Source organism: Rana temporaria, chromosome 2 (genome assembly GCF_905171775.1).
Source record: "Rana temporaria chromosome 2, aRanTem1.1, whole genome shotgun sequence".
In the NCBI taxonomy this organism is placed as follows: domain Eukaryota; kingdom Metazoa; phylum Chordata; class Amphibia; order Anura; family Ranidae; genus Rana; species Rana temporaria.
In genome coordinates this window covers 7,496,906-7,519,769 of record NC_053490.1, presented here as the reverse complement: position 1 = coordinate 7,519,769, position 22,864 = coordinate 7,496,906, and the positions used below count along the sequence as shown (strand labels likewise).

Genomic DNA, 22,864 nt, shown 5'->3' with positions numbered 1-22,864 from the left:
CGGGGACCGATCGCGGGACTTCAGCGGCGATCGGGTCCCGCGGCCGCGGATCTTCGGACCGGGGCGTGCGCCCGCAACCCACAGCTGGGCACTTAAAGAGGACGTACAGGTACGTGCCTGTGCCCAGCCGTGCCATTCTGCCAACGTAAATGTGCAGGAGGTGGTCCTTAAGTGGTTAATAAAAATGCCATTAAACTATCCCCTTTTTTGTAAACGCTATAAATTTTGCGCAAACCAATCGATAAACGCTTATTGCGTGTTTTTTTTTTTTACCAAAAATAGGTAGAAGAATACGTATCGGCCTAAACTGAGGGAAATTTTTTTTTTTTTTATATCTTTTTTCGGGGGATATTTATTATAGCAAAAAGGAAAAAATTTTGCATTTTTTTTAAATTATCGCTTTATTTTTGTTTATAGCTCAAAAAAAAAAAAACCGCAGAGGTGATCAAATACCACCAAAAGAAAGCTCTATTTGTGGGGAAAAAAGGACGCCGATTTTGTTTGGGAGCCACGTCGCACGACCGCGCAATTGTCAGTTAAAGCGACGCAGTGCCGAATCGCAAAAAAGGGGCAAGGTCCTTTAGCTGCATAATGGTCCGGGGAACTTCCAGATATACAGATGTACCTGCGCTGACATGAGGTGCCCCTGGATCAGACGCTCTGGTTTTTGGATCAGTAATACAATTTTGCCCAAGATATAAAGATCCCAAGCTTACCTTCGCTTGTCCTGGTGACCAGCCGGAAATGCTCCGCTTCTTGTCTGAAATCTTGTTTTGCCACTTTTTTAATCTGAATCAAATGGAAGATTCCTGCAAAAGGGAGGAGAATGTGAGAACCCGCCGGCTTGTTAACAAAATAATTATTTTGCGTGGAATGGTCGAGTACTAAACCATTGTGGGGCCTGGCATGTGGTGACATGGCCACTGCTATTCCTCTCACTGACACCTATGATGGGGCACCAGTCTTCTCACTGACACCTATGATGGGGCACCAGTCTTCTCACCAACACCTATGATGGGGCACCAGTCTTCTCACCAACACCTATGATGGGGCACCAGTCTTCACACCAACACCTATGATGGGGCACCAGTCTTCACACCGACACCTATGATGGGGCACCAGTCTTCTCACTGACACCTATGATGGGGCACCAGTCTTCTCACCAACACCTATGATGGGGCACCAGTCTTCACACCAACACCTATGATGGGGCACCAGTCTTCACACCGACACCTATGATGGGGCACCAGTCTTCTCACTGACACCTATGATGGGGCACCAGTCTTCACACCAACACCTATGATGGGGCACCAGTCTTCTCACTGACACCTATGATGGGGCACCAGTCTTCACACCAACACCTATGATGGGGCACCAGTCTTCTCACTGACACCTATGATGGGGCAAAGCAGGAACAAAGATTGTCTCTGGACAGCCGCACTCTGAACAAATTGTAGCCTTTAATTAAAAGAAGGACAGCACTACAAGTCACAGCAAAATAAAATAAAACCCGGCTGCTGACGCGTTTCACACTGAAACTAGTGCTTAGTCATAGCTATGACTAAGCACTAGTTTCAGCGCAAAACGCGTCAGTGGTCAGGTTTTATTTTATTTTGCTGTGACTTGTAGTGCTGTCCTTCTTTTAATAAAAGGCTACAATTTGTTCAGAGTGCGGCTGTCCAGAGACAATCTTTGTTCCTGCTTTGCTAAGTGTATCGCCTGCACCTGAGTTGTCTGCAATGGAGGATATTCATCTGGGATCCCACCTGGAGCAGCTATTCCCTTCTCACTGACACCTATGATGGGGCACCAGTCTTCTCACTGACACCTATGATGGGGCACCAGTCTTCTCACTGACACCTATGATGGGGCACCAGTCTTCTCACTGACACCTATGATGGGGCACCAGTCTTCACACCGACACCTATGATGGGGCACCAGTCTTCACACCGACACCTATGATGGGGCACCAGTCTTCACACCGACACCTATGATGGGGCACCAGTCTTCACACTGACACCTATGATGGGGCACCAGTCTTCACACCGACACCTATGATGGGGGATTGTTACTGTAACGGAATGACCCGTGACACCCAGAGACTTTTGAAGGATGGGGGGTACTCCTGTGCCAGCCTCACTAATGACTCTTGGGTCTAGGGTCACCCTGTGCCCCTTTTGGGCATAGGGTGACTGATAACTGATAATTCATATTGCAGGATATCTTGAGATATTACAAGTGGTTATTCTGACCCCACCAGGTCAGTGGAGTGTATTCATTCAATGTGGGGACACATGCTTTTGAGGTGTTAATTGGGCCTGCTCTTAGACATTCCATTGTGAGATGCTAATTCAGTGTTGTGTCTACTGTACTGATTAAGTCTGAAAAGGTCAGATGTCTCCTTTCAGGGGTAGGGAATTAGCATGTCAGTTATGTTTAGTAAAGGAATGTGTTTTGTGTAACAGGTGAGGGGAACTTATTGCAGAGACGGGACGTCTGGGGGATGACTAATAATTAACTCAACTGAATGCCATTATCTAAAAGGATGTGATTGAAGCCCCATTGTGTGATGTGTGGGTGGAGTGTGTCTTTGTCCCTGTGATTAACTTTAACATGCTTGTACTGTATATAAGAAAGCCAAGATACCATTAAAAGTGTTCATACATTTTGAAACCAGAGCTAGAGCTTGTGTCTCGGTTATTCTGGGAAATGGGATGGATCGTGTCTGCTGGATTGTCGGAGTGTCGGATAAGCTGTCATGGGGCGATGGAATGGGAATATCGTAAACGGTGGTGATCGTTACAGTTACCAACGCCAGGACATTTTCTACTCTTACTGGCCGCAGTCAGGCTCCACTAAGGTCTGAACGGCCAGTTGTCAGGATGGAGCCCCATAATCTTAAAGTGATTGGTTGGGGGGGGTGGGGGGTATATAAATAGCATGTCAATGTCGCCATTACTGACAGGAGCTACTGTGTTTTTTTTTACCACCCTCTTTCTATAAAATAAAGTGAATGTTTTTTTATTTTTAAATAAAGACCTGAATGTTGATGTGGAATATTTTTGCATGTTTGATGATCCTGTGATTTTCATACAAAGGTTTTATTATCTTTGCACCAGGCACTGTTTAAAGCGGAGGCTCACACAAAAAGTCCGCTTTTGGATTCCCCCCCCCCCCTCCGGTGTCACATTTGGCACCTTTCACAATGACAGGTATTTGCACCACTTCCGGATTCTGACTCCCGCCCGCATACCCCCACGCTGTCTTCTCGGAAACACCGTTCCCAGCAGAGAGCAGGGACCAGTGACGGCGCGCCGCGATCCTCGCGCATACGCAGTAGGGAACCGGGCAGTGAAGCCGCAAGGCTTCACTTCCCGATTCCCCCACCCAGGATGGCGGCGGAAGCAGCCGGCGGACCAAGCGATTGCTCCTCCTCGTCTGCTGACATCGCGGGCGCGCTGGACAGGCAAGTGACCATTTTTCAAAAGTCAGCAGCTGCCGTATTTGTAGCTGCTGGCTTTTAAAAAAACAACCTTTTGGCCCTGTCCTCTTATCCATCATACATCATGTATACAACTTGTAGCATCCCCTCTGAGGAAGGTTTTTTTTTTTTTTACACGAAACGCGTTGTGAATTCAGGATGTTTCTACACGTCTATCAACAGGAAGATACTCTGTACTATATTTACAATCAATCGTGTTCAAAGACTTTTATACCTCTCATCATATTGCCGAATGCCGCTCTGACGACAGTGGAACCTCAGATTGCGAGTAACGCGGTTAACAAGCGTTTTTCACAATACGAGCGCTGTATTTAAAAAAAATATCCTAACTTGGTTTGCGAGTGTTGTCTCGCAAAAACCAGAGAGGATTCAGGCCAAAGTGGTGTGTAGTACCGCGAGGGGGTGCCGGAGCCGAACTACGCCGTTCGGTAATGCTCGGAAAGACACGGAAATACTTTCCGAGGTCAGCCAATGTGTCCTCGGGCCTTTTCAGCCGTTTCCGAGGCCCTCCGGCGCCCCCCCGCCACCTCTGGCCACATGTGGTATTGCATGCCATTGAAGTCAATGCGGTACAAATTATTTTCGTTTCCATTGACTTCTATGGGGAAACTCGCTTTGATAGGAGAGTGCTTTGGATTACGAGCGTTCTCCTGGAACAGATTATGCTCGGAATCCGAGGTTCCACTGTATGTATTTACATTATTTACCATATTTATTCGCTATGATCATGCGCTGTTAAGCCGTTATGTATGCCTCCATCTATCCACCATGTGCATGTCCACTTCCATACCGGGGGGCACTTACGCACCTTCCTGCCCAGGCCAATTTTCAGCTTTCAGCGCTGTCGCAATTTGAATGACAATTGCGCGGTCGTGCTACACTGTACCCGAATGACATTTTTTATCATTTTGTTCCCACAAATAGAGCTTTCTTTTGGTGGTATTTGATCACCTCTGCGATTTTTATTTTTTGCGCAACAACTAAACAAAAAGACCGAAACGTTTGAAAAAAAAAAAAAAGTTTATTTTTTTCTGTTCATTTTTTTTGTAAATAAGTAAGTTTTCTTCCTCAATTATGGGCACTGATACGGCGGCACTGATGGGCACCGATGAGGTGGCACTGATGGGCACCGATGAGGTGGCGCTTGTATGCTGCACTGATGGGCATTAATAGGCAGCACTGATGGGCACTCATGGGTGGCACTGATGGGCACTCATGGGTGGCACTGATGGGTAGGCACTGGACATAGATGGGCACTAAGAGGTGGCACTGATGGACACTGGGTGGCACTGATAGACATTGCTGGGCATCATTTCAGCCAATGCCCATGTTGCCAGTCAGTGCCCATTGGTGGGCACTGATTGGCATCGATTGTGTTAATTTTTTTTATTGGTGTTTTTTTGTTTGTGTTTTGCTCTATTGAGCACCGGGGGGCACTCCCTGGTGGTCCAGTGTGGGCATCCGAGGGGGAGCTGCGCTGATAAACAATCAGCGCGAGCCCCCCGCCAGGAGAGCCGCCGATCGGCTCTCCTCTACACGCATCTGTCAGACGCAAGTGAGGAAGAGCCGATCAACGGCTCTTCCTGTTTACATCGTGATCAGCCGTGATTGGACACGGCTGATCACGTGGTAAAGAGCCTCCGCCGGAGGCTCTTTACCGAGATCGGAGATGCAGGGTGTCAGACTAATACCCGGCATATGTCCGTTACACCCCGCAACACCGATCGCCACGCTTCTCCCCCCCCCCACGGGCGCGCGCCGGCATGAAATCCTGCAGGACGTCAATAAGACATCCAGTCAGGATTTCACAACCACTTCCCGGACGTCAATTGACTATTGACCGGGCGGAAAGTGGATATGTAATAAGGCCAGTATGCTGGCCTGAATTTATGGGAGGAGCCCGGGGGTATTTAACCAGCCCACTCACCTGTGGTCATTGTTGGTTTCCTGTGAGCGATACCACACATCACTGGGCTGACTCTTCCCAGCTCACCTCACGTTTGTGAGTCCTGGCATTTTGATCGCAGGTGCATTTCGGCTTCTTCGTTTGTGCTCTTCGTCGGCGGTTCCCGCTCACTGTCGCAGGTACTTTCCGAATCTTTCGCATCATGTGCGATCTTGCAATTTGTTATGCTACCTGTCCAGCATCCTTGCTTCTGAGTTGTGCTCTGCCAAACATACGTTTAATTTATAATTCCAAACCTCTGAGTCGCGGTCGGTCTTTGTCCGATATCACTCGCTGTAGATTTCACTGGATATAAAGATTCACTGTTTATGGGTTTGCCGTCTCTTCCATTTAGAGACAAGCATGTATTGTTTGTACAGGTTTCTGTGGCTGATTGAGTTGATAATTAGGCCCACCTGATGCCTTCTCTGCACTGGGTTAGCCTGGGGGGAGGGGTGGTTGGTTGGTGTTCAGTTTCAGAGTAAGGGGTGACATACACTCTACAACCAATTCATATCAGATCAATTTAATTCTTCTGATTCGTATGGGATTCATTTCATATATTTACGAACTGATTCGGGTTACACACATTGCATACTTCCTACCGTTGCCATTCGTTGTTTTCCCCCATGCCGTGTGTTTTAGTTCCTACAGTGGAACTTACAAATCATTTGCACACGTTTTCTCTCTTTGTTTACCAACCAAAGTCATTTTTTGTGCGTCATCCACGGGGCAACACCATGCTCTTCAGAGGTCTTGCACACCCACCATGCTTTACGTAGATAAAGTCTTTTTTTTTTTTTTCAAACTGTCGCAGATAGGATTTGTACAAATTCTTTGTTTCATGCACTGTTTTGCCATCTAACCCGTGCCATCAAAACCCCACTGTGGAACTTGCGAGTCATTTGTCAAGTCTCCGTATGCAGCCTTATTTGAGCCACGGTCTTATCGTGCAATTCATGAGCACATGCCACGTAGTAGGCCCATGTCACTTAGGAATACACTGTCTATCATTCCAGTGATTTTACTTTACATTACCCTCCGGTGGAATTTAGTCACATCAGCGACTCGCCGGTTCATCCCTGCTATTTTTTTTTTTTTTTCTCTTCCATCTCATTCACTGAGCCCTCGTTCACATTGATGCTACTTTGAAATCGCACTACTTCACTTGAAGTAGCAAGGTCAGTGGGATTTCAGGTGCTACGTCAGACACATCTGTGCGGCTTCATGCTCAGATGACTATTGAAGTCGCACCGGATAACAGCATAAGTAATGCAGGAACTACTTTTGCAAATCGATGCGGTGCCGCAAAATCTGTGTCCCACCGATTGGAACAGTGCCATTGCCTCCAATAGGCTGCGACTTGTCATGCGAGCGATTTGATCTCTCAAATCGCATTACAGATCGCTCCAATGTGAACCTAGGCTGACAGTAATTTAATTTGTCACGTTTTGTTTTCCCTTCACTCCAATTCGAATCCAGTCGCGTCTGCGATACACTTATTCATGTCAACTCGTGCTAGTCATTCTGGCTCATGCATCTCACGCTCCAGTCAGGTCCGTTATCAGTCGCAAATTGCAGCACACCTGTTAGCGCCACTGTTATAGCAAACATTTCAGTCGTTTGATTCACCTACCCTTCAATCTGATTTGAATTCAAGTCGCATCCGATGCACCGATTTGTCCCGGCGTGCCCCAGGTGTTTGTTGGCCTAATTTCAGTACATGCTCCAGAGTTCGCTCATTGTTAGTTGCACCCGCAGTGCACCGACTCGCACCTCTGTCATGGGAAATTTCTGTCACTTATTTCACTGTCACGCATCTGATTAGAATCCACACGCATTCTCATGTGCAGGTTTATCTCAAGCGTGCCCTAGTTGTTGGCCTTATTTCAGTACATGCTGCAGAGTTGCTCGTTGTCAGTCGCATCCGCAGCGATTCGTGCCTCTGTCATGGGAATTTTTGTCACTCATTTTACCGAAACGCATCTGATTTGAAACCACGCGCATTCACATGCTCCAGTCGCATCCTCATGCACCAATTCGTCCCAGCGTGCCCCAGTTGCCTCATTTCAGTACATGCTCCAGAGTTGCTCGTTGTCAGTCGCATCGGTGGTGCAGCGATTCGTGCCTCTGTCATGAGAATTTCTGTCACTCATTTTACTGTCACGCATCTGATTTGAAACCACACGCATTCTCATGTGCAGGTTTATCTCAAGCGTGCCCTAGTTGTTTTTGGCCTTATTTCAGTACATGCTCCAGAGTTGCTCGTTGTCAGTCGCATCACAGCGATTCATGCCTCTGTCATGGGAATTTCTGTCACTCATTTTACTGTTACGCATCTTATTTGAAACCACGCGCATTCTCATGTGCAGGTTTATCTCAAGTGTGCCCTAGTTGTCGTTGGCCTCATTTCAGTACATGCTCCAGAGTTGCTCGCTGTCAGTCGCATCCGCTGGGCAGCGATTCGTGCCTCTGTCATGAGAATTTCTGTCACCCAATTTCCCTGAAAAGCATCCAAATTGAAACCGCACATTCTCACGTGCTCCTATCGCATCCTCATGCACCAATTCGTCTTGGCGTGCCCCAGTTGCTATTCAGCCTCATTTCAGTACATGCGCCAGAGTCCGGTTCAATCTCAGTCGCAACCACGGCCCAACCAATCCGCGCCTCTGTCATAGCAATAATTTCATTAAACTGTCACATACCGCACTCTGATTTGAATCTAGTCGCATCCGTGATGCACCGATTCGTCCCAGTGTGCCCCAGTTGTTTGGTCTCATTTCAGTACATGCTCCAGAGTCTGGTCGTTGTCAGTCGCACGTGCGGCATACCGATTCATGCCTCTGTCATGGCAAAACATTCCACTGTCTTGTATCATGTTCCGATTCTAATCCGGTCGCATCCTCATGCACAGTTTCCTCTCAGCATATCCCCCAAAAAAAGAAAAAAAAAAAAAGAAAAAACCAAGCCCTCACCAACAGCCGATCTGAATCTAGTCGCAACGTTGGCCCTATGATTCGGATCCTCAGTAACCACAAACCCCTTCAACCACTAACACCATCAGCCGATCCGAGTCTAGTCATATCATCGGTGCAATGACTCGGATCCGGCACACAAGCCCCTCCGTCACCTTACATCCACAGCCGATCCGAATCCAATCGCATCATCGGCGCAACGATTCGGATCCTCGGCAATACAAACTTCACCAACCGACCCGAGTACAGTCGCAGCACCGGCCCAACGTTTCAGATCCTTCACAAAACAACCCCACCGATGCTCACACCTCGAATTATTCGCGTTGGCGATACGAATACAGTGGTACTTACGATTCAGATCCCGGGCCTTACGTTTGTTGTCAAGCATAAACATTTGCATCTCACTCCATCTGTATTTACGTGTTGCGCACGGTCCTTCCTACATACTCCAAATTTCCGCTAAACTTTGTTTTCACCTTTCTAATAAAGCTGCTTAATTGCAATTGTGGCTTAAATCGGTCACTCATCTCCAGTAGCAACTCAGCTGCTCACCTATTTTCTGTCGCGCTCACACGCAAACTTGCATTCACTACGTCTGTTGTTCCTTCTAGTTGACCCACATCAGGTCAGTGCTCCAAGACTTCACCCGCACAAGGGGTGTACTAAGAAGCAGCTTCAATCTCTCCCGGGGTTGCTCAATTTGCAGTTCGGATCATTCCCCAGGGTCGATCTTTTGTATCATGCCTCCTGGTCTTCCTCTCCCAGATACAGGACTCCGATCAGATCCTTAACTTAGACACCGCGGCAGTAGCGGACCTTTCAATATGGGAGGAGTTCCTTACTACGTGAAACAGTATCAACGTTATACCATCAATATTGCCCCCATCACCACAGGTAGTGATGGATGCCGCAGCTTCCACAGGCTTCGCTGCAATTTTTGGCCACTATTGGTTTGCAGGACCATGGCCTCCAGAGACACTCTTAATTCCAGGGTTTACCCGGACTTCCTCCGTGTTCAAACAATTCCCGATCGTGGCAGCCGCTCAGCTCTGGGGTTATATCTGGACAGGACGAACCGTGGCCTTCACCACGACAACCAGGCCACGGCCAACATTATTAGTAAAGGCAAGTCTAAGTTATGTCCTTCCTACGCAGGCCCATACAACTATCCCCACAGCACCAGTTAATGTCCACTATCTTGGCTAGTTCCCCATTTGGCTTTCTCCCCAGCCTGGTCATTCAAGCAACCATCTACTCGGCCTAGAGAGAAGATAGTCACCGCTCCAATTGGGTATGTGGATGAATCCATATCCTCTCAGAGAAACCCAGGTGCCGGAAATGCACAAAGCAATTGTAGAAAGAAATGTTTGGACAGCCTCACTCTGGAAAAACCTTCTCGGTTGCCTTTATTGATAAAAGTATTTAAACACCACACATCACAGAAAAGACAGGGGCATACAGCTGACGTTTCGCACTACAATCAGTGCTTACTCATAGCTCATCTACTCGGCCTACCATGGGTTCTTGCGGCCTAGCGAGTTCACCCACAGCTACTCCACCGGCCAAGTTCTACATAGACCTCACTTGGCTCGCTACCACGACCACTTCATTCTCCACCTGGCACTATCCAAAACCCAGCGATCAGGCACTGGGGTGGACATCCAACTCTAAAGCAAACAATGTCCGGTGTGCAGTAACCACACTCAATCGCCTTCTGTCACTCCTACCTGAACAGTCAAACTCTTGTCCCCTAATACCTTTCCCGATCAAACCCTTGAGTGCCTGCCAGTTCGTCAAACACGTCAGAATTCATCGGGGCACAACCATCCATAGGAAGTTGATCCAGGGTTCACCCCGATCGCCTCTCGGGGGATCAGGAAGGAATTTTCTCCCCTGCTGTAGCAATTGGCCTAGGCTCGGCTGGGGTTTTCGCCTTCCTCTGGATCAACGGGGGGGGCGGTTAGGTCACTTTGGGTCCTGTCACCTTCACACTTGCTCACTCACTCTTCCACGCTACCTACACCTCAACCCCAGTCAGTGCTCCAGTCGCTCTTATCGTATTGGAGCGGCCTCGGCCACATCCCGGTGTGGGATCCCAGATCATGACAATTAAGAGACTTGACGGGTGGAAGTCTGCCTGCTTCGCTAAGCACATCCCTCAACCCCCAGGTGGAAATGGCACAAGCGTTCACCAAACTTGCTCAATGAATAAAGCTAAAACCAATAAAACTACACTCCCTACCTGAATGTTTTTGCCCCCTTATCTTGGCATACCGTCCATCAGATCAGGGCACACTTCAGGTCTATTTCATGTGGTAAGTCTTATGTTAAGTCTATCTATCTTGTTCATATCCGTATCGGACATAGGGCTTTGACCATAAACATGAAATTACTATTCCACTTGATTCATACCAATGTCACGTATAAATTACGTTTACAATCGTTTTACCTCCACAATTCAATAGCCTCATTTAAAGCGGAGTTCCACCCAAAAATGGACCTTCCACTTTTTGGAATCCTCCCCCCTCCGGGGTCAGGTTTGGCACCTTTCGGAGGGGGGGGGGGGGGGGAAGAGAGCAGATACCGGTGTAATACAGGTATTTGCTCCCACTTCCTGGCATAGATCAGCACAGTGATCGTTGTGACCTACCCCACTTCCTGCGCCTACACTGTCCTCCCCCGCTGTCTTCTGGGAAACACACATGTCCCAGAGGACAGCAGGGACCAGGGAGGACTCGCTCATGCGCAGCAGGGAACCAGGAAGTGAAGCCGTAAGGCTTCACTTCCTGATCCCCTCACCGAGGAAAGCGGCGGGGGCAGCCGAGAGCCAAGCGATTGATCGGCTTCGGCTGCCAACATCGCGGGCGCCCTGGACAGGTGAGTGTCCATTTACTAAAAGTCAGCAGCTCCAGTATTTGTAGCTGTTGGCTTTTAATATATTTTTTTATAGGCGGATATCCGCTTTAAGGTCCCACAAGTCTCCTTTTTTCCCCCCCACTTGAACCAGGTGATGGAGGCACCTAACTGCGCTTCATTTAACCACTTCCATACCAGGGGGCACTTATACACCGAAAATTTAAAAAAAAAAATGTTTTTTTTGTTTCTGTTACAAAACTTTTATAAATAAGTACGTTTTCTCCTTCACTGATGGGCACTCATGGTACGGCACTGATAAGGTGGCACTGATGGGCACCGATGAGGTGGCATTGATGGGCACCAATATGCAGCACTGATAGGTGGCACTGATATGCAGCACGGATGGGCACTGATAGGCGACACGGATGGGCACTGATAGGCGTGATAGGCAACATGGATGGGCACTGATAGGGGACATGGATGGGCACTGATAGGCGACACGGATGGGCACTGATAGGTGGCATGGATAGGCACGGATAGGTGGCACTGATGTACTGTAATGTGTTGTACTAATGGATGCCAATCAGTGATGTCTATTGTGGGCACTGATTGGCATCCATTGTGGGCACTGATTGGCATCTATTATTCATTTCTGATTGGCATCCCTGGTGGTCTAGGGTGGCATACCTGTGGTGGGCAATCCTGGTAGTCTGGTGGCATCCCTGGTGTTCCAGTGTGGGCATCCTCGGGGATTTACATTGTGATCAGCTGTGATTGGACACGGCTGATCACGTGGTAAAGAGTCTCAGTCAGAGACACTTTACCTAGATCGGTGTTGCGGGGTGTCAGACTGACACCCCGTAACAACGATTGCCGTGATGCGCGCCCCCGGGGGCGCGCAGCGGCTCAATATCCTGAAGACGTCATATGACATCCAGTCAGGTTATTGAAACCACTTTGCCGCCGTCATTGTGCTATATGGCGGGCGGCAAGTGGTTAAAGTCCCAAAAATCCCCCCTAATTTTTAACCACCTATAGAGGGGAGTGGGCTGTGCCTGTGTCCACTCTGCAAAAGTGGAGTGGGCATGGACCCGTCAACTGCCTGCTTAGTGGACAAATCCTCTGCTGAGCAAGCGGATCGCCGGCAGATTCCGCCCCGTGTGAAAGGACCCTTATGCCTAGTACACACGTACGGGATTCCCGGCGGGAATCCCGAGGAACTGCTCGGTAACTTTCCCCCTGTACACACCAGAGGTTTTCCCTTCGGGAAAAGTGCAGTGAGCTTTGGTCGGGAATCCCGGCCGTGTGTATGCTCCATCGCAGTTTTTCCCCATAGTAAAACTGCTGGGAAAAAGATCGCGGGGAATCCCGGCGAAAAAAAAAAAAAAAAAAGGAGAGCTGGTTCTCTTTTTTTCCCCGCAGTTATCCTGACGGGAAAACTGCGATGGAGCATACACACGGCTGGGATTTCCGACCAAAGCTCTCATGGCAGTTTTCCTGCCGGAAAAAACGGTTGTGTGTACGAGGCATGACAGTCTGTGACCCCTTTGGGGGAAATTGTCCTTCACTTGCTGTTCATGACACCCTTACAGGAAATAGGCTGTAGCAAATTGGATCATACTCTGCTGGGGTCTTTTGCCTTCCTCTGGATCAACTGTGGGTATAGAATTGGGTATATGGGATTGTATGATATTATTATTATTATTTCTTATGGTTGAACTTGATGGACTTGTGTCTTTTTTTCAACCTGACTAACTATGTACTATGTATTTTCTGCACTGCATGAGAGATGGTGAGGCTGCAGATAGGCATCAGGCTGCATTGGATGGGTGCAGATCAGGCTGCAGATGGGCACAGAGGCTGCACTGAGGCTGCCGATGGGCATCAGGCTGCATTGGATGGGCGCAGATCAGGTTTCATTGATTGGGCGCAGACCAGGCTGCATTGGATGGGCATCAGGCTGCATTGGATGGGCGCAGAATCAGGCTGCAGATGGGCACAGAGGCTGCATTGGATGGGCGCAGATCAGGCTGCAGATGGGCACAGAGGCTGCACTGAGGCTGCCGATGGCATCAGGCTGCATTGGATGGGCGCAGATCAGGCTGCATTGGATGGGCGCAGATCAGGCTGCAGATGGGCACAGAGGCTGCACTGAGGCTGCCGATGGGCATCAGGCTGCATTGGATGGGCACAGATCAGGCTGCATTGGATGGGCGCAGATCAGGCTGCATTGGATGGGCGCAGAGGCTGCACTGAGGCTGCCGATGGGCATCAGGCTGCATTGAATGGGCGCAGATCAGGCTGCATTGGATGGGCGCAGATCAGGCTGCAAATGGGCACAGAGGCTGCAGATGGGCATCAGGCTGCATTGGATTGGTGCAGATCAGGCTGCAGATGGGCACAGAGGCTGCAGATGGGCATCAGGCTGCATTGGATGGGCGCAGATCAGGCTGCAGATGGGCACAGAGGCTGCACTGAGGCTGCCAATGGGCATCAGGCTGCATTGGATGGGCGCATATCAGGCTGCATTGGATGGGCGCAGATCAGCATCAGGCTGCATTGGATGGGCGCAGATCAGGCTGCAGATAGGCATCAGGCTGCATTGGATGGGCGCAGATCAGGCTGCAGATGGGCATCAGGCTGCATTGGATGGGCGCAGATCAGGCTGCAGATGGGCATCAGGCTGCATTGGATGGGCGCAGATCAGACTGCAGATGGGCATCAGGCTGCATTGGATGGGCGCAGATCAGGCTGCAGATGGGCATCAGGCTGCATTGGATGGGCGCAGATCAGGCTGCAGATGGGCATCAGGCTGCATTGGATGGGCGCAGATCAGACTGCAGATGGGCATCAGGCTGCATTGGATGGGCGCAGATCAGACTGCAGATGGGCATCAGGCTGCATTGGATGGGCGCAGATCAGGCTGCAGATAGGCATCAGGCTGCATTGGATGGGCACAGATCAGCTGCGGCTTCACTCACAAAACTACTGCTTTGGGATGGCAAGTTGGCAACCCGTGATCTAGGCTTGCTAATCTGCCATCCCAGAGCAGGAGGTCGAGGGCCACATCAGAGGGCTCCGCGGGCCAGTGGTTGGGCACCCCTGTCCTAAGTTGACCACCACTGCTCTAGAAAATGGAAGCGAAGATCCCGTCCTCGACTTGTGACGGTAAGTATCCAGGCAGGTAGACAAAGCAGCCGGGACTTTTATTAAAAAAGGAATTTATCGGTCCGTTCACAGCTTGGCCTCGGCTACAGCCATTGATATTCCCATGAGCCATCTGTTCCATCAAGGAGAGAGCTGTGGGTTGACCACAGTATGAATTCATGCTCTACATGAGGGACTTTGGAATTTCCACTGCTCTTGGCACTTTCCTACCACACGGGTGGGTGACCTTTCCTCACCCGTAACCTTTCAAAAACAAATACACTGTACACAAGACGCATGGCTGAATCAATGTTCCCTGCCCATTAGTTCAAATAGTGTCCCTTTGATGAAAAAGTCTTTAAGCAAAGATTATATATAACCAACCAACGTAGGGCTCACCTTTCACCATTTTCCAGACGTAGATCTCCACATCTTCAGACGCTTCCTTCTCGATGGCGATTTTGCGCAGGTTTTCCTTCTGTTTTGCGGTGGTGGGCGACATGTACATGTAGACTAGAATCTTGTTGGGGTTCTTCAAGCACCTGGTGGTGGTGACCTCCTCGGTGGGCTCCACTTTGTCATCTGTCAGCGAAAAAAATATAGTTTTGTTCAATCGTTCCATCAATACATGAATGAAGGATAAACACAGGGGGCAAAAGAATGGAGAGAAAATGTTTATAGGTGCCGTTTATGTAGAATGAGTCCGACTTGTTGTGAGGTTATTACCCGGCACAGCTTTGTACTGAGATTGAACCATTTATACCGACCTCAATGTTTCTGATGAACAAGTTAAACAGAACCGGTCCCAGGACCAGTGGCGGTGCGTCTATAGAGGGCGCTGGAGTGCCGCCCCCTCTGGCTCTCGCACCGCCACTGAAATAACATACATTCATTGCATTGCATGAATGTATGTTTTCGTTGCCGCTGGTCTATTCAGATGGCCGGACCTTGTGCGCCGGCCACCTGAATAACAGCAGCTGGTTGGCTGTGCGGAAGTGCTCTGATAGGCTTTCCGAGTACAGCCCTCAGCTTTCCGGATGCTTATCCAGGGAACGTACGGGGGGTGCGTTCCTTGGATAAGACTGACAGGCGTCTCAGCCAATCAAGCCCCCCCCCGACAGGGAGAGTCGCCACTCGGCTCTCCCCGTCAGCGTGAACCGAGGAGAGCCGCTTACTGGCACTTCCTGGTTCACGCGATGATCAGCTGTGATTGGTCACAGCTGATCACGTGGTATGAAGCCTCTGGCAGAGGCTTCATACCACGGACGGAGTTACTGTGTGTCAGACTGACACACAGCACCTGCGATTGCCGTGCTGCGCCCCCCCCCCCCCCCCCCCCCCCGGCTGTGATATATCCTGATCACGTCATATGACTTCCGGTCAGGATATCACAGCCACTTTGCCGCTGTCATTCTGCTATATGGCGGGCGGCAAGTGGTTAAAGGTGTAATAAATACCAGTAGTGTGTTATGTGGAGTTCAGGGATGCACTAAGTACAGAGTGCAGAGTTCGGGGGATGTGCTGTGTGAGGGATGCAGTTTCAAGGGTGCACAGAGCACAGCGCAGAGGTGCACTAGAATCCGAGTGTAGGGTTCAGGGGTGCACTATGTACAGAGTACAGAGCTAGGGGTGTGCAGTGTACAAAGTGGAGGGTCGAAGAGTGCGCACCAGTGACGTGGCACCATTGCTCCCACTGACACCCACCAATGACGGGGCACTAATCCTCTCACTGACACCAATGATGGGACACTTTGCTTCCCATTTAAAATAATGAGGGGGCATTATTTCTCCCACTGATACCAATGATGAGGTACTATTCCTACCATTGACCCAAAACAATGGGGCATTAACCGGTCCAGTCCTGGTACCTCCTGGCAGTGTAGGTAGCTCCATTCTTGATGTCAGTTGGGGTAATAGGGCCCCAAGGGCCAGATAATGACAAGCAAAGTTTGGAGACCAATGCATTAGAGCCCCAGACTTGACAAACATTAGACTCACCTTGGCAGACCTTGCAGCATTTACCCTCCACCTTCTCCGGATAGTCGCATGGATATTCCTCGGGGCACGTGACCCGCTGGCAGTCCTGACTGCCGTCCTTACAGGTGCACAGGATACAAGGAATAGCGCCAAAGTTTCGGAATACGGGGTGCCAGACCTCGCCGTGCGAATACGTCTTACCATTATAAATGCAGGCTGGGGGGGAAGGAGAGATGACGTTATAATATCTGTAAGGAGCACCACATCCAATCCAAGTTATAATGGAGAAGACAAAACCCTTCATGTAGGAGGAAGAAGTAAGAAACATTCCCACATTTGGAGGCGTGTGTAATGCAGGCTGACCACGGAAAATGGGAGGAGCCAACGGAAAAAGAGTGGAACGTTTAGGGCTCATTTACACTTGCTTGGGCTTCAACACACGTTACCGGCTAGTTTACACTTCAAAACAAGGCTTCGGACAGGCTTTGTTAAAGCTCTCTGAACGCCAGTCGAAGCCCCGAAACTAAATAAAATGGTTAGCTTGCAGTCCCGTTTACATCTTGCTTTTCCTTTGCTTCAGGTTTGCTTCAAAAAATTATACCCCATGTAGCTTTAGTGGTGCTTCAAAACATCTTCAAAGCCTCCATAGAAGTCTATGGCAAAGCTCGCTTGAAGCCCCACCAAAGCCTCGTCTCAGCCCCACCAAAGCCTCGTCTCAGCCCCACCAAAGCCTCGTCTCAGCCCCACCAAAGCCCCGACAAAACCTCATCTATGACCCGTCTGAGCCCCACCAAAGCCCCGACAAAACCTCATCTATGACCCGTCTCAGCCCTGCCAAAACCTCATCTATGACCCGTCTCAGCCCTGCCAAAACCTCATCTATGACCCGTCTCAGCCCCACCAAAGCCCCGACAAAACCTCATCTATGACCCGTCTCAGCCCCAACAAAGCCTCGTTCAGCCCCACCAAAGCCTCATCAAAGCCCCACCAAAGCCTCATCAAAGCCCCACCAAAGCCTCATCAAAGCCCCACCAAAGCCTCATCAAAGCCCCACCAAAGCCTCATCAAAGCCCCACCAAAGTCTCATCAAAGCCCCACCAAAGTCTCATCAAAGCCCCACCAAAGTCTCATCAAAGCCCCACCAAAGGGTCAGCTAAGCCCCACCAAAGTCTCATCAAAGCCCCACCAAAGTCTTATCAAAGCCCCGCAAAAGCCTCGTCAAAGCCCCACCAAAGTCTCACCAAAGCCCCATCTAAGCCCCACCAAAGTCTCATCTAAGCCCCACCAAAGTCTCATCTAAGCCCCACCAAAGTCTCATCTAAGCCCCACCAAAGTCTCATCTAAGCCCCACCAAAGTCTCATCTAAGCCCCACCAAAGTCTCATCTAAGCCCCACCAAAGTCTCATCTAAGCACTAAGCAAACACAGGACTGTAAGCTAACCTTATTTAGTGATAGTTCTCTGAACGCGAGTCAAAGCTCCTAACAATGCATGCCCGAAGCCTTGTTTTGAAGCAAAGTGTAAACTAGCCCTTAGGGCTAAACTAGGGTGCAAAAAAGTGGTTGAGTGATTATAGGCCCACAAACAAGTCCATGCAGTGCATATTTTTTCATATCTTTCCATTGCCATGATATCTGAGTATCAGCACTGATTCCAAAACGTAGAGAGGAGAAGTGTTTTTTCCAGTGATGAGATATAGCGACCTTGGGAATTAACAAGCAGCGTCTCATAATGCCGTTCCTGATCTTTGGCCAGAGAGCAGGGATGGTGGGAACCCCCCCATAATGGGCACAGCAGGAGTACAGTCTCCATAGCTCAGCACAGGGATGGTGGAAAGCCCTCATAATGGGCACAGCAGGTGTGAAGACCCAAAAACTCGGCACAGGGATGGTGGGAACCCCTCATAATAGGTACAGCAGGGATGGTGGGAACTCCTCATAATGGGTACAGCAGGGATGGTGGGAACCCCTCATAATGGGTACAGCAGGGATGGTGGGAACCCCTCATAATGGGTACAGCAGGGATGGTGGGACTAGTTGGGTGGGCAGGTTAGAGAAACTGGTTTACCACACAAAACAAAACGGCAACGTGATCCTCCTCCTCACTGCTGTGTGTCACCTTTCTTGTGCTTTTCTTTCATCAGGATTTTCACCGTTGTCCCACCTCCTCCCTTCTGCTTGAAGCTTCGAGGGTTGAACCCCAGAGAAGAACTGACAATGGTGGACTCTGTGGCCCCCAGGGACTTCTTGCTGAGCAGCTCGCTGAGGCACTGGTCCTGGGAGTGTCTCTGCAGGGCACAAAGCAGATATTTATACTTTTAAAGGAGAGCGCCACCTAGTGAGTGGTACAGACCCGCAGAGGTCATGTGAAAATTGTATTCATATATCTACCCTTCTCCTAGGATCGAAAGAAGCAGTCTACAAGCTGTGGCCTGGAGGCTAGATGAGGCCCTTTGCTTGCCTTCACCCGGCCCTTGCGGTACTATTCCTTCCATGGATACAAGGCATTGATACCAATGATGGGTCACCATTCCTCCCACAGATACCAATGATGGGTCACCATTCCTCCCATTGATACAAATCATGGGTCACCATTTCTCCCATTAATACCAATGATGGGGCACTATTTCTCCCATTGATACAAATGATGGGGCACCATTTCTCCCACCGATACCAACCATGGGGCACCATTTCCCCTCCCCCGATACCAATGATGGGTCACCATTCCTCCCATTGATACCAATGATGGGTCACCATTCCTCCCATTGATACCAATGATGGGTCACCATTCCTCCCATTGATACCAATGATGGGTCACCATTCCTCCCATTGATACCAATGATGGGTCACCATTCCTCCCATTGATACCAATGATGGGTCACCATTCCTCCCATTGATACCAATGATGGGTCACCATTCCTCCCATTGATACCAATGATGGGTCACCATTCCTCCCATTGATACCAATGATGGGTCACCATTCCTCCCATTGATACCAATGATGGGTCACCATTCCCCCCATTGATACCAATGATGGGTCACCATTCCCCCCATTGATACCAATGATGGGTCACCATTCCCCCCATTGATACCAATGATGGGTCACCATTCCTCCCATTGATACCAATGATGGGTCACCATTCCTCCCATTGATACCAATGATGGGTCACCATTCCTCCCATTGATACCAATGATGGGTCACCATTCCTCCCATCGATACCAATGATGGGTCACCATTCCTCCCATCGATACCAATGATGGGTCACCATTGATACCAATGATGGGTCACCATTCCTCCCATTGATACCATTGATACCAATGATGGGTCACCATTCCTCCCATTGATACCAATGATACCAATGATGGGTCACCATTCCTCCCATTGATATCAATGATGGGGCACCATTTCTCCCACTGACACCTACCGTGGGGCACCATTCCCCCTCCTCCAAAACCATAAGATGGGGCACTATTCTTCCCACTGACAGCAAACATGGGGCATTTTTCTACTACCACTGGTAACAGTCTCCCCCCTAAGTCTGAGGGACAGTAAACTGCCCCTTTGTTTAGAACGTTTGGAGATCCCTGTACTAAGGAAGCGCACTTGCATTGCAGCGCGTCGCAACACATGCACTGGAGAAAAAAAGTCTTGGGTGCTTCTTATAGCATCAATTAGCAAATTGATTGATTATTGATCTGGACACCCACAGCACAATCAATGGATTGCTAATCTGTGATGAAGTCAGTCAAATCAAACCTGTAAAGCTGGTCACCAGGGGGGGAAATCCCTAACAAAGATAGAGGCATTAAAAACCCGACAGGGGTTCTAATCCTCCCATAATCTTTACAAAATGTAAAAATAGGTTTAGATACATGTGACTTCTATGGGGTCCAGGGGGGGGGCACCTGGTCAGGGCCCTAGGGATGAGAGGTGATGGGTGGAAGGAGGAGCTCCTATCCTTATCTGCACATTCCATCTATATAGCAGATAAATTGGGCAACCCAGCCCCATCCAGGGAGGGACCCGATATAACAGTTCATTGACTTGCTGCTGCCACTAAACACAGAAGCCAGAAGATGAAGTCTTCCATTACTCACGTCATCCGCAGCTTTGACTGATGGGATCATCTGATGTCGGGGGACAGAGGATTTGGGTAGTCGTAAACTTCCTCTGCCGACTTCTATATTTACAAGTGGCAGCAGCGATCAGGTGAGCCGTCACAGCAGGTGCCATGCTGGGGGAGGTCTGGATGGAGGGGTCTGGAGGGAGGTCTGGATGGAGGGGTCTGGAGGGAGGTATGGATGGAGGGATGGATGGAGGGGTCTGGATGGAGGTATGGATGGAGGGGGTCTGGAGGGAGGTATGGATGGAGGGGGTCTGGAGGGAGGTATGGATGGAGGGGGTCTGGAGGGAGGTATGGATGGAGGGGGTCTGGAGGGAGGTATGGAGGGAGGTATGGATGGAGGGGGTCTGGAGGGAGGTATGGATGGAGGGGTCTGGAGGGAGGTATGGATGGAGAGGTCTGGAAGGAGGGGTCTGGAAGGAGGGGTCTGGAAGGAAGGGTCTGGATGGAGGGGTCTGGAGGGAGGTATGGATGGAGGGATGGATGGAGGGGTCTGGAGGGAGGTATGGATGGAGGGGGTCTGGAGGGAGGTATGGATGGAGGGGGTCTGGAGGGAGGTATGGATGGAGGGGTCTGGAGGGAGGTATGGATGGAGGGGTCTGGATGGAGAGGTATGGAAAGAGGTCTGGATGGAGGGGTCTGGAGGGAGAGGTCTGGAGAGGGAGGTCTGGATGGAGGGGTCTGGAGGGAGGTATGGATGGAGGGGTCTGGATGGAGAGGTATGGAAAGAGGTCTGGATGGAGGGGTCTGGAGAGGGAGGTCTGGATGGAGGGAGGTCTGGATGGAGGGGTCTGGAGGGAGGTCTGGAGGGAGGTCAGCCTAAACCTCGGCATTAGTAATGAGTTTTTTTTAGTATCCAGTAACCACTGTGCACTGGATCACCCTGCTGTATATACCCTACACACCTCATCTCATATAATATGCTCTGCATTCCATATTCTGCACCTCCCTATTCCCTATACCACACTGTCTGTTCCCTATTCCGCAAAGCATCATTCCATATAGCATTCTGTACATTCTATATACTAGAAGTCATGCCCTAGGTTTCCTATGCCGCACCTCCTCGATCCGTATGCCATGCTGTACGATCCCTATTTCACATCTCCTCATTCCGTATGCCATGCTGTACGTTCCCCCATTCCGCAACTCCTCATTCCATATGCCATGCTGTACGTTCCCCCATTCCGCACCTCCTCATTCCGTATGCCATGCTGTACGTTACCCCATTCCGCACCTCCTCATACCGTATGCCATGCTGTACGTTCCCCCATTCCGCACCTCCTCATTCCGTATGCCATGCTGTACGTTCCCTATTCCGCACCTCCTCATACCGTATGCCATGCTGTACGTTCCCTATTCCACACCTCCTCATTCCGTATGCCATGCTGTACGTTACCCCATTCCGCACCTCCTCATTCCGTATGCCATGCTGTACGTTCCCCCATTCCGCACCTCCTCATTCCGTATGCCATGCTGTACGTTCCCTATTCCGCACCTCCTCATACCGTATGCCATGCTGTACGTTCCCTATTCCGCACCTCCTCATTCCATATGTCACGCTGTACGTTCCCCCATTCCGCAACTCCTCATTCCATATGCCATGCTGTACGTTCCCCCATTCCGCACCTCCTCATTCCGTATGCCATGCTGTACGTTCCCCCATTCCGCACCTCCTCATTCCGTATGCCATGCTGTACGTTCCCCCATTCCGCACCTCCTCATTCCGTATGCCAGGCTGTACGTTCCCTATTCCGCACCTCCTCATTCCGTATGCCATGCTGTACGTTCCCCCATTCCGCACCTCCTCATTCCGTATGCCAGGCTGTACGTTCCCTATTCCGCACCTCCTCATTCTGTATGCCATGCTGTACGTTCCCTATTCCGCACCTCCTCATTCCGTATGCCATGCTGTACGTTCCCTATTCCGCACCTCCTCATTCCGTATGCCATGCTGTACACGTTCCCTATTCCGCACCTCCTCATTCCGTATGCCATGCTGTACGTTCCCTATTCCGCACCTCCTCATTCCATATGTCACGCTGTACGTTCCCCCATTCCGCACCTTCTCATTCCGTATGCCATGCTGTACGTTCCCCCATTCCGCACCTCCTCATTCCATATGTCACGCTGTACGTTCCCCCATTCCGCACCTCCTCATTCCGTATGCCATGCTGTACGTTCCCTATTCCGCACCTCCTCATTCCATATGTCACGCTGTACGTTCCCCCATTCCGCACCTCCTCATTCCGTATGCCATGCTGTACGTTCCCCCATTCCGCACCTCCTCATTCCGTATGCCATGCTGTACGTTCCCCCATTCCGCACCTTCTCATTCCGTAT

General features: G+C 50.0%; 1 protein-coding gene across 1 annotated transcript in view; it reads right to left on the bottom strand.

Annotated features, from left to right (window-relative positions):
* CHRDL2 (chordin like 2) overlaps nt 1-22,864 on the bottom strand; it is a 165,445-nt gene that overhangs the window by 14,351 nt on the left and 128,230 nt on the right. Inside the window, exons 7-10 of the mRNA XM_040339789.1 lie at nt 18,520-18,688; nt 16,424-16,618; nt 14,825-15,007; nt 717-809 (exon numbers count right to left, since the gene is read on the bottom strand). Coding sequence (XP_040195723.1) covers nt 717-809; nt 14,825-15,007; nt 16,424-16,618; nt 18,520-18,688 — 640 coding nt within the window. The remainder of the gene's footprint in view (nt 1-716; nt 810-14,824; nt 15,008-16,423; nt 16,619-18,519; nt 18,689-22,864) is intronic.